General features: G+C 44.1%; 1 protein-coding gene across 4 annotated transcripts in view; it reads left to right on the forward strand.

Annotated features, from left to right (window-relative positions):
* Positions 1-14,405, forward strand: part of slit2 (slit homolog 2) — an 89,852-nt gene that overhangs the window by 55,552 nt on the left and 19,895 nt on the right. For 3 of the 4 annotated variants that reach the window (XM_084365371.1, XM_084365368.1, XM_084365370.1), the window contains exons 5-15: positions 160-231; positions 1,248-1,319; positions 2,830-2,901; positions 3,152-3,315; positions 3,738-3,876; positions 5,447-5,518; positions 5,676-5,747; positions 8,738-8,809; positions 9,104-9,247; positions 9,931-10,094; positions 11,286-11,309. In XM_084365371.1, the coding sequence (XP_084221497.1) occupies positions 160-231; positions 1,248-1,319; positions 2,830-2,901; positions 3,152-3,315; positions 3,738-3,876; positions 5,447-5,518; positions 5,676-5,747; positions 8,738-8,809; positions 9,104-9,247; positions 9,931-10,094; positions 11,286-11,309 (1,067 nt within the window). The remainder of the gene's footprint in view (positions 1-159; positions 232-1,247; positions 1,320-2,829; positions 2,902-3,151; positions 3,316-3,737; positions 3,877-5,446; positions 5,519-5,675; positions 5,748-8,737; positions 8,810-9,103; positions 9,248-9,930; positions 10,095-11,285; positions 11,310-14,405) is intronic. The other variant, XM_084365369.1, reaches the window with a different exon arrangement.

A 14,405-nucleotide genomic window follows, 5' to 3' on the forward strand; every position in this document is an offset into this window, starting at 1 on the left:
GCTCTGAAGTTCCCCGCGCTGCATTTCGGTGATTACATCAAGCACTTGTGCCGCAAAGCAAGTGGCTCTGTGACAGCTTGGCTTAACACTCCTCCACCTTATGTCCCCCTCTTCCTTCTTCTTCTTCTTCTTCTTCTTCTTCTCTTTCTCTGTGTCCAGTGATCTCAGCGAGAACCAGATTCAGGGAGTCCCAAGGAAAGCCTTCAGGGGAGCTGTGGAGATCAAGAACCTGTAAGTGGCACTTGGTCCAACACTTTTCGTGTGTGCGAGTGTGGTGTGTGTGTGCACATGTGTCACTCAGTGTGTTTGCAAATGTGCACAACCCCCATGTGCCTGCGCATCAATATTTCATTGTGTTAAATGTCATGTGCCTCCTGCTTGCTGTATTGACCGGCACCGCTGCTCATTAGCAGCTCTGTGTGTGTGTGTGTGTGTGTGTGTGTGTGTGTGTGTGTGTGTGTGTGTGTGTGTGTGTGTGTGTGAGTGTGTGCTGTGGTTGTTACATCATCTGGCATTTCTGTTGTTTTCTCTCTTTGTTTTGCCTCAGTCGTAGTTATGATGATTGAAGATAATTGTCGGTCATTTTGCAGGTAAAGTAATTGCCCAGCAGTGATTCCAAATATATGGATTTTTTTTTTTCAACTATTTCGCTGCATCCTGCATCCACATATTTTTTCTTTATAATGCCTTGCAATTATTGTTAAAGGACAGGGCAGTGTGTGTGTGTGTGTGTGTGTGTGTGTGTGTGTGTGTGTGTGTGTGTGTCTGTCTGTGTCTGTGTGTGTGCATTAGCATGCGGGTGACAGCACATGATTTACTGTCCTTATGTCTTAATTAAATTGTTTCAGCAAAGCGATTCTGAGAAAAGGGAATAGAGAGAGAGAGAGAGGGAGAGAGAGGGAGAGAGAGAGAGGGGGAGAGAGGTAAAGAGCAGCGCATACAAATTAGACGTCAGACAGAAGAGCAGAGCAGGAAGCGGGAATGGATACAGAGATAAATACATTGAGAAATACATCTACAAAGAACAATGAGCCCAGGAGACAGAACTAAAGCAAAAGAGAAAGTGAGTGAGAGCGAGGGCAGACAGAGGAGGGAGTTGATGCATTTTCCTCTGTCTGTCTGTCTGGTTTGAATTTCACCTGAAGATGTAGTGTGAGACACTTTCCCATCTTACAACAGCTTCCTTTCCTCTTTCCTTCTTGTGTGTGTGTGTGTGTGTGTGTGCGTGTGTGTGTGTGTGTGTGCAGCCAGTTGGACTACAACCACATCAGCTGTATAGAAGATGGAGCTTTCCGAGCGTTACGTGACCTGGAAGTGCTGTGAGTACTTGTTTATTCAGTCACCCTTCTAACAACAGCGGCAGAGCTTTTGGTGAATGATGAACGCTAACAGCAGCAGGACATGGAACGGCTAATATCCTCGTTGACCTTTAAAAGACTGCATTGCCTGTGCAGCTGCTGAACAAAGACAGTTTCATAATAATTCACTATCATCTTGGAATTAATTCAGGCGATCACCATATCATATGTGCCACTGTAGAGACCAGTTCACGGTCCTAAAGTCAACCTGACTGAGAAGCTGTCCTGAATGACGGATATTCATTGTCATCGATTGTGTGACTTCAATGTCGATACATGTCAGACGCACCCATCCACTTTTTTTCAATTCTGATATAATTAAATGTAGACATTTAATGATAATGTGACCAAAAGAGAAAACACAATGCAATGTGTTCTTTAAGCAATTTATTTGAAGGGTTTGTTACGCAGGCGAGTGAGTGTAGAAGTGCTAATTGCTATGGCAACTCCTTAATGTTTTAAATAAATGTAACAAATCAAGTGCACAGCAATGCTTTATCTACTACTAGTAAGTAGATTTTTCTATAAATGAGTTCAAAAGTAATTTCAGTGAAATGGTAAGTTGACAATCAGTGAATCAGAATGTGGAATCTGGATCAGTATGTGGATCTGTGACGTCAGTCTGATATCCAATAGGTGAATTGTGTCAGCACCAGCACCCTATACCGATATTGGATCGGATTGGTCCCAACTCTAATACATTTTTTAAATTGGACACTTTTTTAAATCATTGAAATCTAGCTTAAAAAAAGGAAAACAATATTTAAAAAGATGGATAATTTGCTACATGTGATGCACAAGGAGAAGTATGAATGTTGAACTAAGATCATTTAAAAGATCATTTATAGTCATTTTTATATCAATATCTTGTAAAGGGTCTTTTCTTGCTGAAATGCTTAATTTGTTAGTTTAAAGAAAAAACTGTTTTCTGTATCCTGAATGGCACTCAGTAGAGCGCATACCTCTGCCGACAGTCCCCTTTAATTTAGTCAAGCCTAATCTAATATCAAACTCAACAGCCCTCTATCACTCTAAATTTTCAACCACCCATAACTGCTTGACCATAATTTAATTCTCAATTACCAGCCACCTAAATATGTCTGATCTTTTTTATTTTTTTTTAATTAAGATCCCTGCATTAATCCCTTTGAATTTAACAAAAATGTTAAACACCCTATGTTAGAGAAAGTGAGTTCCCGGTTCTGTCCGTTAAGCCACCTCTGCTCCAAAAGTTAACAGGGTCTATTCTGGACGTTTCATGGAAATCTGTTCAGTAATTTATGTGTAATCCTGCTGACAAACCAACAAACAGTCGGACACGGGTGAAAACATACTGTAACCTCCATGGCGGTGTAAACGACACTGATTTACACGACTCTCAGCAGAGAACAGCTTACATACCCTACTTTGCTGAGTCAGTCCTTGAAGAGTCCAATGAATCTATCTGCTGTTGTGTTTTCTGCTCCTTCAGCACCCTCAACAACAACAACATCAGCCGACTGTCCGTGGCCAGTTTCAACCACATGCCGAAGCTCAGGACCTTGTAAGTGGCACCGCCGAGTATTTGGTACACGACAGACTCGAGGGGAAGAATTCCTCTCATCCGTGCCCGTTTGTGCAATTGATTGATCGATCTGTACTCGCACATCTCCCTCCTCCACTCGCCCTGCTCCTGTCTCCCCATCCTCAAATCTATTATTTCTCCTCCAACCTGTTCTCACCACCTGTCTGCCTCCCCCCCCTCTTTCTTTCCTCCTCTCCCTCCTCCTCCTCCTCCCCTCCTCCCCCCACAGTCGCCTGCACTCCAACAACCTGCAGTGTGACTGCCACGTGGCCTGGCTGTCGGAGTGGCTGCGACAGCGCCCCCGTCTGGGTCTCTACACGCAATGCATGGCCCCGCCGCACTTGAGGGGACACAACGTGGCGGAGGTGCAGAAGAAGGAGTTTGTCTGCACAGGTAGGTTGAGTTGACACATTCGCTCCGTCGTCGTATTTTGTGACTGGCATCCGCTCGGCGTTTTACAGTGGCAAACCCATCTTTGTCTCCGTTTGCTTTTTCTCGCTGTCTTCTGCTCATGCTTTTCAAGATGAGGACGAAGGCAAGTATTCATCTTCCATCGCATGGCTTGGCTCTAACCCCACGCACTGAAATATTCAGGGATCAGATTGTCTGCACAAAGAGCACAGGATTAAAAATAATATTAGAGATAGACAAGGTCGCAATCAGGTATAGGAACAGAAACTCTCTCCCCGCCTGCACACTTTGTTGCCTCGCTGCTGTTTCACACTTTCTGTCGGCTTCAGTATCCTTCGCCTTTGGGATTTACACCAAGCATTACTATCATCCATGGATAATATTGGCCCTCTGTCTCTGTGTAGGTCACCAGTCGTCATCATCTTCCTCCTGCAGTGTGTTACAGTGCCCAGAGTCCTGCACCTGCAGTAACAACATTGTGGACTGCAGAGGGAAGGGACTGACGGAAATACCCACCAACCTGCCTGAAACCATTACTGAGATGTAAGGCACACGTACCGTATACAAGTACACACACACCTGCTGTACTCTGCATGCAAATACAAGCGCACACAAACGCTCGGTGCAGTGATATTTCTCTTGCTCTTTCACTGCGCTCCTTTCCATTTTCCTCCTTTGTCTCCTTCCACCTTTCTGTTTCACTACTTCTCTTTCTCCCTGTGCAGTGGAATAAAACCACACATCTGTGAAATGAGAAAGCCTGGTCATGCAGCTCTTCCCTGCTTAAGAAAATAATGAAGGGATGAGGGAGGAAGAATTGAAAGATTAATCTGAAGGACGAGGCAGATCATATCTCTATCGATAAAAGAGAAAGGATTGAGCCAGCAGATTTTTAGTGACATGTACGAGGCTTGACTCGAGGATCGACTCGGGCTGGACTCCGCTGAGACTTGACTTACACAAGACTTGAGAGCAAAAACATTCAGGTCTCGAGCTGTGGCCCGGACAGAACTAAATTACAGCTCTAATCAGGCCTTGTGTAGCCAACGTAATGAACATTCAATTATGGGGTCTAGAGATTAAAAGGAATTTGTGTCAGTTATGTAAAAAAAAGAGATGTTGCCAAAGCTTTTCATGGAAAATGTTCAATTGCTGTGACAATTTAATGGTAAACACTCAGAAACCTTTGCTTCAAATCAGCTAAACTGTGACCAGTGGACATCCGGACATCCACTGACTCGACTTGGACGTATCTCAGTTGATTTGAGGTTGACTTGAGACTTGCTTTTTTCAAGACCTCACACTTGGATTGCTTTTATACATACCTATTGATCTTTAGTGTTGAGTGTCGGTTTAGACTTGAGACTCCAGTTGAGACCTAAGTTGATGAGACTTGACCTGAACTTTTCTCAACTGATTGGAGACTGAAGATCTACTTTGTCAGGACTTCACACTGTCATTTAATTTCTATCCACTGACTTTAGGCGTGAGTTGGTTGACGTGAGTCTTGACTTGAGATGTGCTGTGACAAGACTTTTAGACTTCACTTGGACCTGCGCCAAATGACAGTCATCAGTATGCCCCTGTGTGACGCTCAGACTGGACTGGAGCTGAACAGAAGAGAGCAGCAAAATGGAAAACAAACACATTTTAGAGAAATGTTTCACAATGGGATGGTTGGTTTGCAGATCATGTTCCACCGCCTTTCTTGCCACGGTGACTAAACATGTGAAATGTTTAGAGAGCGGTTGTTTGGGTCTGTTTTGTTTGCCCCCTCTCTCCCCCCCACACTCTCTTTCTCTCTCCCGGCCCGGCTTGAATTGTTTGACGCAGAGTCAGACTGGCACTTAATGGAACGCTGCCCAGATAGTTAAGGGTGTGCTAGCCTGTGTGTTTGTGTGTACGTCTGACTGTACGCATGTTAAAGAGGGCAAAAGATCAGAGAGATGTGACAGACTTTGGCAACGGTCATCAAAGCGCTTTATCTGGAAATGTTCCCCCTTCGGCAGAGCCCCCGGGAACGAGCAGCAGTCAAGGATACAGCAGAGATAGCTCTGTGATAGGGGAATGTTAATGTCGCTCCTCAATGGTCTGTGTGTATGTTTGGTTCCAGACGACTGGAGCAGAACGCCATCAAGGTGATCCCAGCTGGGGCCTTTTCTCCTTATAAGAAGCTGCGCAGGATGTGAGTAGATGAGGAGATACATGTATTGTGCAGCCTGTCAACCATCTACACAAACGTAGTGTTTCTGTCCTGTTTGTCGAGTGTTTCACTTTTCATGTTTCAAACTCTGCGCCTCTCTGTCTCTTGTTTCCTTTTTGTTTGGCCCTGTTCTTCACAGAGACTTGAGTAATAACCAGATTTCAGAGTTAGCGTCGGATGCCTTCCAAGGTCTGCGCTCCCTCAACTCTCTGTGAGTACTGTGTGATTATGTTTTTATTTCTGATGCAGTTTACACAAAACACCACAAGTTAGCCCTTTTGAACCTCATGTCTTACCGATCCAAAATCTGTGCAGTCCACATAAGAAACGGCTGTTTATCACAACTTGATTTTGTTTTTGTAGCTTTAGCCATCACCTCTATCTGTTATGTTAACACTGTACTTTAAGTTATGGGACCTGGGAACACAATAACAAAGCGAGCAAGAAGGGAAAGAAACACAAGCAGCCAGACAGGCTTTGAATAAGAAATAAGTTTAGCCAAATGATCTTAACCACTTCATTCGGAGGGGAAAACAAAAGTGAGCACGTCCGAATGATTCCTCAGGAAACTTTTGCAGTATGCTAGACGCAAGTTGAACCAGTCTGTATATTGTGATGTATGTTTAGAGTGAAATATCTGAGTAATAACCCGTCAACCAAACAACAGCCTGTCAAGTGTTGGGTTCCTCCACATGCTAACACTGTGTGCAAACTCTGTACTCTGCATTTAAAGTTATATGATAGCATGTTATTTTATCCAAAATGACCTTGCCTATCACAATGGTTTGATTAAAAAAAAAAAACATTTGAAAAAAGAAAGAAAACAGGAATGTTTTGCTAACCTCTGCGTTTGTCTGATAATCTGACTGCTCATGTTGAACTTTTTAATCTGATCAAGTTTATAAATATTGTCCAAATCTAACAGACAAATCAACAAAATTAAGAAAACTAGAATTATCCTCATTATCCTGTTTGTGGCCTCATATTTGCCACATAATTTAAAAAATGCACTGCAATGTGACGCACTGTCGACGAGCACGTTGGTGCCGCTGGCCTCCTCTCCGGTCTGAATCTCAGGTCAGACCATCTGCTTTGCGTGTGAAGCTTTGTGAAGGAGGACGGCGGAGAGAGGAGCCGGAGAGGGACCAAGGGATGTAGAGTTATTTCATGAAGGAGTTATATTAAGGTCTCGTCTCTCCAAAGTCAATAATTCATAAATGCTGAATTGCTGAATGGAGGCTTCTGCCACCTCATTACACATTCACCACAGAGAGAATGGGACACACACATTCATGCTGACACACCACATACAGTATGGCTTTCACATTAGGCTGCGCTTGTGTGTTCGTTGTGTGTCAGGGTTTGGTTATAAAGGATGTAAATGAGCCATCGATTCTGTCTGTAAGTCTGTACGTGTGTGCGTGTGGACGCGTGAAAACACTACGTGCTAATGTGTGTGTGAGACGTAAATGAAGCATCCACTCCCGGGGTTGTGTGTTTCCCAACCTCAGGTCTCTCAGGGACAGCCACTCAGCACAATGAAATAAAAGCCAATCTAAAACACATGTCTTTAGACTGCCTACATACACAGTTCAACTCAGCGTGGAGCGTAAAGATGACTGATAACTCTCCCTGTGTGTGTGTGTGTGTGTGTGTGTGTGTGTGTGTGTGTGTGTGTGTGTGTGTGTGTGTGTGTGTGTGTGGGTGTGTGTGTGTGTGTGTGTGTGTGTGCGTCTGAGGTATTTGTCGGGCGAGGCTGTGGAAGTCTCAGCCTTGACCTGATTGTGTACGTAATCTGATGTATTTATAAAAAGCTTTTCTCTGATAACGGAGTGCATTACTCACACTGTGAGTCGGATTTATGGAGTTTTCTTTTTCATTGTGACACTCAGATGAAAAGTGTTCATAACTAGTTCTACTTTACCTCCTTAGTGTTGAATTACAGCCAGGTGTTGTTGGCACAGAGTCACAGAGCCGATGTTTTTACTGGTGTCAGCCATAAAGGAAACAAGGAAAATGGGCTGGTATTGTTTTTGATGAGGGTCTTATCATTTCAGGTCTCAATGTTTTCCTCTGGATGCTTCTGTGTTATTCTCACTAAAGAGCCAAAGTCCCACCCTGTTAGCTTTATGCTGCCCTCACGTAATGTTGACAGAATCGGAGGAACTCTTAAACCTCTTGTTACTCTAACCTGGGAGTGTTAAATCCTCGTTCCAAGATGGTTACACCCATAATTTGGCTTGTAGTCGCACCGGATAAATCGGCCAAATTTGTTATTTACTTTTCTTGAAGGTCATCTGCATTATAAGCGCATTCATACTACATTTATACAGCTATAATCATGCCTGACAACAAAAGGTTTATGAAGTATTACAAGGCATACTGTATGATGAGGTGGACATTCATAACCCTTATACCTCCATGACAAAGTGACAACAGTGTTTGAAAGAAGAGTTCTCGGTTAGGGCCCAGACACAACGAACCAACGTCAAAGAACTGCCGTTAGCAAGTTAGCTTAGTTAGCCGCAGTTCAGACTGGGAGCTTGAAGACGAGGGTTCAGTGTTTACACTGCTAGCACAGGAGATTTGGACCGGGACGGGCTGGGGCGAGCTGTTAAGTATGCTAACAGTAGATATCTCCGAAACGCAATACGTTGACCTCATAACGTCAAAACTGTTATTTCTTCACATTCTGATGATATTTTCAGTTGAATGTTTTCAACTTAAATTCTTACATATTGCCCCTTTAAGTAAAGTGACAGCACTGTATATGCTTGTTAGCAGTTGTGCGATACTAAAATACAATCACGAGGACTCATGAGCAGTATTTCAGATTTTTTTTAATGAGATATAAACTCTTGATGATTGTAGCTGTCAGACACATTTCCAGTACCTGTGAGTCAGACTCACAATAAGTTTATCCACAGGCTGCTTATTATTAAGGTCTGTTACGGTTTGAGATGAACGCACCTTTCACTGGCAAACATTAATGGGAGCCGCGCTTTTTCAACATTAGCAAAATATTAAATTTAGGTTTGATAGAGTATAATTATCCCATCAGAAACAGATGCTAGTGGCGGAGAGTGCAGTGAGGATTTGGCTCTCTTAACAGTATATGCTGAGTGTTAATATTAATGGTATTACTGGAGAACATGTGTGGTCTTGTTCATGACTTATTAATGTAATGTTTGTGCTCCACAGGGTACTATATGGGAACAAGATCACGGAGATTTCCAAAGGACTGCTCGAAGGATTGTTTTCTCTGCAGCTATTGTGAGTGCATGCACGCACAAACACACACACGCACACACGCACAGCTGTAGCTGCAGCTAAGCGCTCACATCCACAGCTCATTGATATTCTACTGAAAAGTGCTTACCTAAAATATTGTCATCAGAGTGGAAACATCATGATTGAAAGCCATCATCACTGACCTGTAACATCTGAAACCCTCATTGAAGAATGATAACAGAAATCATCCCGTCTCCTTCTCGCTCTCTCTCTCGCTCTCTCTCTCTCTCTCTCTCTCTCTCTCTCCTTCATCCTGTCGCTTCTTCATTATTCCAGGTTACTGAATGCTAATAAGATAGCGTGCCTCCGTGTGGACGCATTTCAGGACCTCCACAACCTCAATCTGCTCTCGCTATATGACAACAAGCTCCAGACCATCGCCAAGGGGACATTCTCGTCGCTGAGAGCCATACAAACACTGTGCGTACACACACACACACCCAGAACTCGGTGTGCACATGATGAATAAGTAATTGTGAAACTGTAGCTGACAATCATGAAAATAATCACTGATATCTTTTAAGAATAGCACTGAAGAAAAACTCATAAATATTGTAAGAAAAACAGCTTGTGATTTCTGCATCTTTCGGGGCCATTGTCTGTTTTTGTTCCCACTCGTCAAAAGACTTTGGTTTTTTTTTAATCAGCAGCAGGCCTGAACAGATTTTGTTGTCGGACAGTTATATAAACTACCTCGTTTTTAAGCACGCCATTTTGCACTGGTGTTAAAATTACGCACAAAGATATCTAGGCTAATCATAGAAGAGGTAAATACTTTTTTTTTTACTAATTTCACCACTTTTATCTGCTTTGAAACGATTTGATCTGAGTCTTAGCTCCCCTGGGTAGATTCTTATTGCTCAGTCTCTCCTCCTGTTGAGTGGACACACAATGTGTCTCATGCATGGCACATCATAGGACGATTCATAAGAGTGTGCACAGGTGGACTTTTCCAATCACAAACAAGCGTAGTCTGTGGCACATCTCCACATTCAAGAAGCAGAACGTGTTCACAGCTGCGGTGTAAATTGTTCTGACAGCTTACTTGTGTGTTTTTTTGTGCTCTGTGCGTCCGTGTCTGTGTGTGTGTGTGGGTGTATCAGTCACTTAGCCCAAAACCCGTTTATCTGCGACTGCCATCTGAAGTGGCTGGCAGACTACCTTCAGGACAATCCCATCGAGACGAGCGGTGCCCGCTGCACCAGCCCCCGACGGCTCGCCAACAAACGAATCGGACAAATCAAGAGCAAGAAGTTCCGCTGCTCAGGTACAAACACACGCCGCATCATCGACACACCGATATGTTTCTGATTATTCACACACGTATAGATCCTACACATAAACTGACACACTGACCATGTTTACATGCACACTGGTATTCCACTCTGATTCTGAATGTGACAGTATTCAATGACAATAGGCCTTACTCCAAATGTAGCTCTTTCCAATTAAGACGTGTCGAATATGCCGATATTTTTCTAGTTTTAGGAGCCTCCTTTGGACACACAGCGTGTTGATATGGAAGCCCATTTCCGCCGGTAAAAGAAAAATGAAAACTAAGCCTGATGAAACAAACTTTTATATGGTCAGTCATAATTATGAGATAAAGAAGTTAACATTTATCTCTTTGTTTTTGACTTTCCGTCTCATAATTATGACTTTTAATCTCATAGTTTCAATTTATTATCTCATAAATGTGACATTTAATGTCTTGATTTTGATTTTTGTATCATAGTTTTGAATTTTTAATCTCGATTAAATGTTTTAATCTCATAATTTCAGTTTTTTATCCTATAATTATGACTTTTGATGTCATAATTTAGATTTCTCCTCTTGCCTGTTTACAGTCAGCTCTGTGCGTTGTCATGGATGTGTTGAACACAAACCAGCCAGTCAACAGTTTACAGTGTTGGTGTAGAGATACATGGCCAAAAGACAAACCCACATCTCTTGTTAGGAAGAGAAACACAAAATGTTATAAACATTTTGTAATATCAACAGATTTTATCTGCACAAATATCGGACCAGCTGACCTTTCTGGGAAGGTGGTTGAAGGAATGAAAGGGGGAAGCTGTGTTTGCACTGTTGGACGAGTCCGCACTGGTGGAAAACTTTACGAATATCGCTGGAATATTCATTGTTGTTAGCCATGAAAATAAAACAAAAAATACAGCCAAAAGTCTTAATATCTTGTGCATGTAAACTTAGTCATTGGTCTCCGTCCTGTGTTCTCATTCTGTGTCTTCCTGCTGGGATTTTCCCTCAGTCTCTCTTTACTAACCTCAACTCCCTGTTTTCAGCATTTTCTGGCATCTCTCTCTCTCATTTTACTACACACACACACACACAAACACACACACACACACACACAGACAGTGAGTACTCTCTTCCAGTCTAGCCTTTTGTTCTTTTGTTGTTTTTTTCACTTTCGCTCTCTCTGTCTCTGTCTCTCCATTAGCCAGAGAACAGTATTTCATCCCAGGTATTGTACATCGAGCATGTGTGTGCGTGTGTGTCTGTGTGTGAGACACTGATCACGGCAGATGCTGCACACTCACACGCTCTTGACACTTGGAGTGACTTGCCCTGACTGACACCTTTTGAATGCCAAGACATTTTCCTCTTAACGACCTAACATACGTCGTAATGCATCACGTCTAACCAGGCACCAGATAATCACACGTCTGTCCTTGCACTGGGTTTTTGCGGTGGTAACCGTAACCTTGGCGATGGAGGGAGAAAAACAACTGGATTAATAAGCTCAGGCCGCCGTCACCGGGGCACTGCATGTGAGACTAAATGAAAGTCTATTGGTACAGCGATCACAGAGACTATATTTGATACAAGTCCTCCTCGCTTCTTAGCCCATCTAATGATAGCTAATGTATGAGCGTGTGTCCGCGAGCATCTGTGTCTGTTTCGCCCACTGCAGAACATCAAAAGGTCACACAGTTACCATGCTCAGAGGGGCGCTGGGAAATATGTAAATCAGACATGCATATGAGATCAGTAGCAGGGCTAAAGGCGGTCATTACCACAGCAGCACACAGAGGAGGCATGAGGGTGAGCGTGTTTGTGTGTGAATGTGTGTGCTCGCTGCAGTCATTAACTCACCGGGGGGACGGAGGTTTCAAAGCCCAGATACCACATACGGGGCAAAGCTGAATAATTTAGGAGCATTTGCGGTTGAAAAGTTGAATAAACATGTTTTATTCCGCGGTACAACCTTGGTATCGCGCTTTAAATCAATACATCTAAAATCCTCTAATTTGCATCGTGTCCCCTCTATCGCGCCGTATTATTTTGGATGCCGCTCGAACAAAAACTCTTGTTTTATTCCTGTGAAGATCGGGCCGGCTGGAAGTAGTTGTTGAAGCGAAATTAACCGAGTTGCGAGTGTTAAGACTTGCAAAAACTGTTGCGCTGTTGTCTGGTTATGTGTGCGTTTTGTCATCTCGCACAAGTTTGAATCGGTCCAGCTCCGAGCGATGTGTGTTGGATGAAAGCACCCGCCAAATGTCATGTTATGCCAGCACGATTCTCACTATTCACGAGTCATTACCCCTTTAAATGAATCACTGGCCTGCGGGACTGCACACGGAAAAATTGCAGCATTTTTTCTCAGTTTTTCATCAGCCTTTCTCCCTCCTGTTCAAATAAACGTGTGAAATCCCTTCTTCTTTCTCCTACTGCCTCTCTCACACACTCAGGAGTACACCATGTCGGCTGTAAGTAACGCACACACACACACACGATTACACACGGTTCTTGCGTCAACTCCGAATCCCTCAACTCTCTCCTCCCGAGCCGGCCTCTGACCTTTGACCTCTACCACCACAGTGACCTTTGCCCCCCTCTGTGACTCCTCCTTGTCTGTGTACAAACAAAAACAATACGATTCATAACATCAACATTTTGTCGCACAGAGGTTCATGTGCTTATTCTCTTCGTGAGTGTGTGTCTGTGTATGTGTGTGTGTGTGTGTGTGTGTGTGTGTGTTTGTTGTTACATGTGTGTGTTTGTGTGTTTCCTAGAAGTCTGGGCTTCTCTTGCCTTCAGTGCTGCTGTAACTCTCCTCCCACTCCTCTGTAACTCCTGCTCTCGTCTGTGAATTTAGATGTGTTTAGATGTTCTAGTCTCTCCTCCTCTTCTCCTCCTCCTCCTTGTTACTGCACCTTATCTTTAGCTTGCCTCCTCTCCTCTCCTCTCCTCTCCTTCACTCCTATCTATCCTTGCAACTCCTCCTCCTCACCCCCTCTGTCATACTCCTCTCATCCTCACCTTTTCTACTCCTCTCCTTTCCTTCACACCCTCTCCTCTCCTTCTCATACTCTTCTTTCCTTTCCTCCCCTTCTATCCTTCTCATTGTTGCCTCCCTTCCTCCTCTTACTCCTCCTCCTCCTCACCTGCAGCTTCACTCCTAATCATTTAATCTCCCTCTCATCCTTTCTCCCTTTCTCTGCCCACCTTTCCTCTCCTCTCCTGGCTCATTTTCTTTCTCACCCTTTTTTTCTCCTCTCCTTCTTATCCTCACCTTTCCTCCTCTTCACCCCTCCTCTACTCCTCCTTCTCACATGCACCTCCTCTCCTAGTCATGTCAGACCTTCTTCTCTTCCCCCTCCTCTCAGTTTCTCTCCTCTCTCTCACACTTTTCTTCTCCTCTCCTTCTTATCCTCGCCTTTCCTCCACCTCACCCCTCTTCTGCTCCTCTCATCCTCCCCCCCTTCTCATATTTTCATTGCCTCTACTTCTCTCCTCCTCCGCCTCACCTGCGCCTCCTCTCCTCTCATTTCATCTCCTTCTCATCCTTTTATCCCCCCTCTCCTTTCATTTTCTCTCATCTCTCTCTCACCCTTTCCTTCTAATCCTCCCTCTCTCCCACCCCATCCTCACCTCTCCCTCCTCCCCCTCTCCTCCCTCTGTCCTTCCCTCCCCCGTGTTCCAGCGGAGGAGCAGTCAGTCAGCAGGTTGTTCCTTTGTGCTTGATCTAACCATGTGGCTGCCAGGTTCCTATAGTGGAACATGGTTCTGTCAAGCACCATGGAACGGCCCTGCAAACCCTACAGCAAGGCCACGACGCAAGAGACAGCAGTCTCCCGTCACCCCGCAACCTCTGTGTGTGTGTGTGTGTTTATATGTGTGTTTATGTGTGTGTGAGAGGGAGAGCATTTTTCTGCTCTGATCTGATTTGTGACGCTGTTTTGTTTGTGCTGTGGTTTCTAACACTAACACTTGCTTCGCAGTCTGACAGGACTGAAAACCTCTGATGTTTTTGTTCTCGCGTGGATGCGTGTGCGCCTGTGTACATGTCTTGATCTCGACAGTTTACGTGTCTCGAGTCATGAACTTGGCTCCGCCGAGGCCGTGACACACATGCAGCATTTTGAGGTAATGCTCAGGGGGAACCGCTGCATACAAACATAATCAACGATGGGTTTTTTTAAATGTCCGTTTCGATGAGATCAAACGGCTCCTCTGCACCACCTCAAAATTCTTCCACTGTGTCGCGGTCTTCACTTTGGCCAGCCGCTGTGTTTTTGTGGAACCGGTACCAGTAAATGCTGGGGTTCGACTCCCG

The sequence above is a fragment of the Pagrus pagrus genome (assembly GCF_965226575.1).
Source record: "Pagrus pagrus genome assembly, chromosome: 2".
Lineage (NCBI taxonomy): Eukaryota > Metazoa > Chordata > Actinopteri > Spariformes > Sparidae > Pagrus > Pagrus pagrus.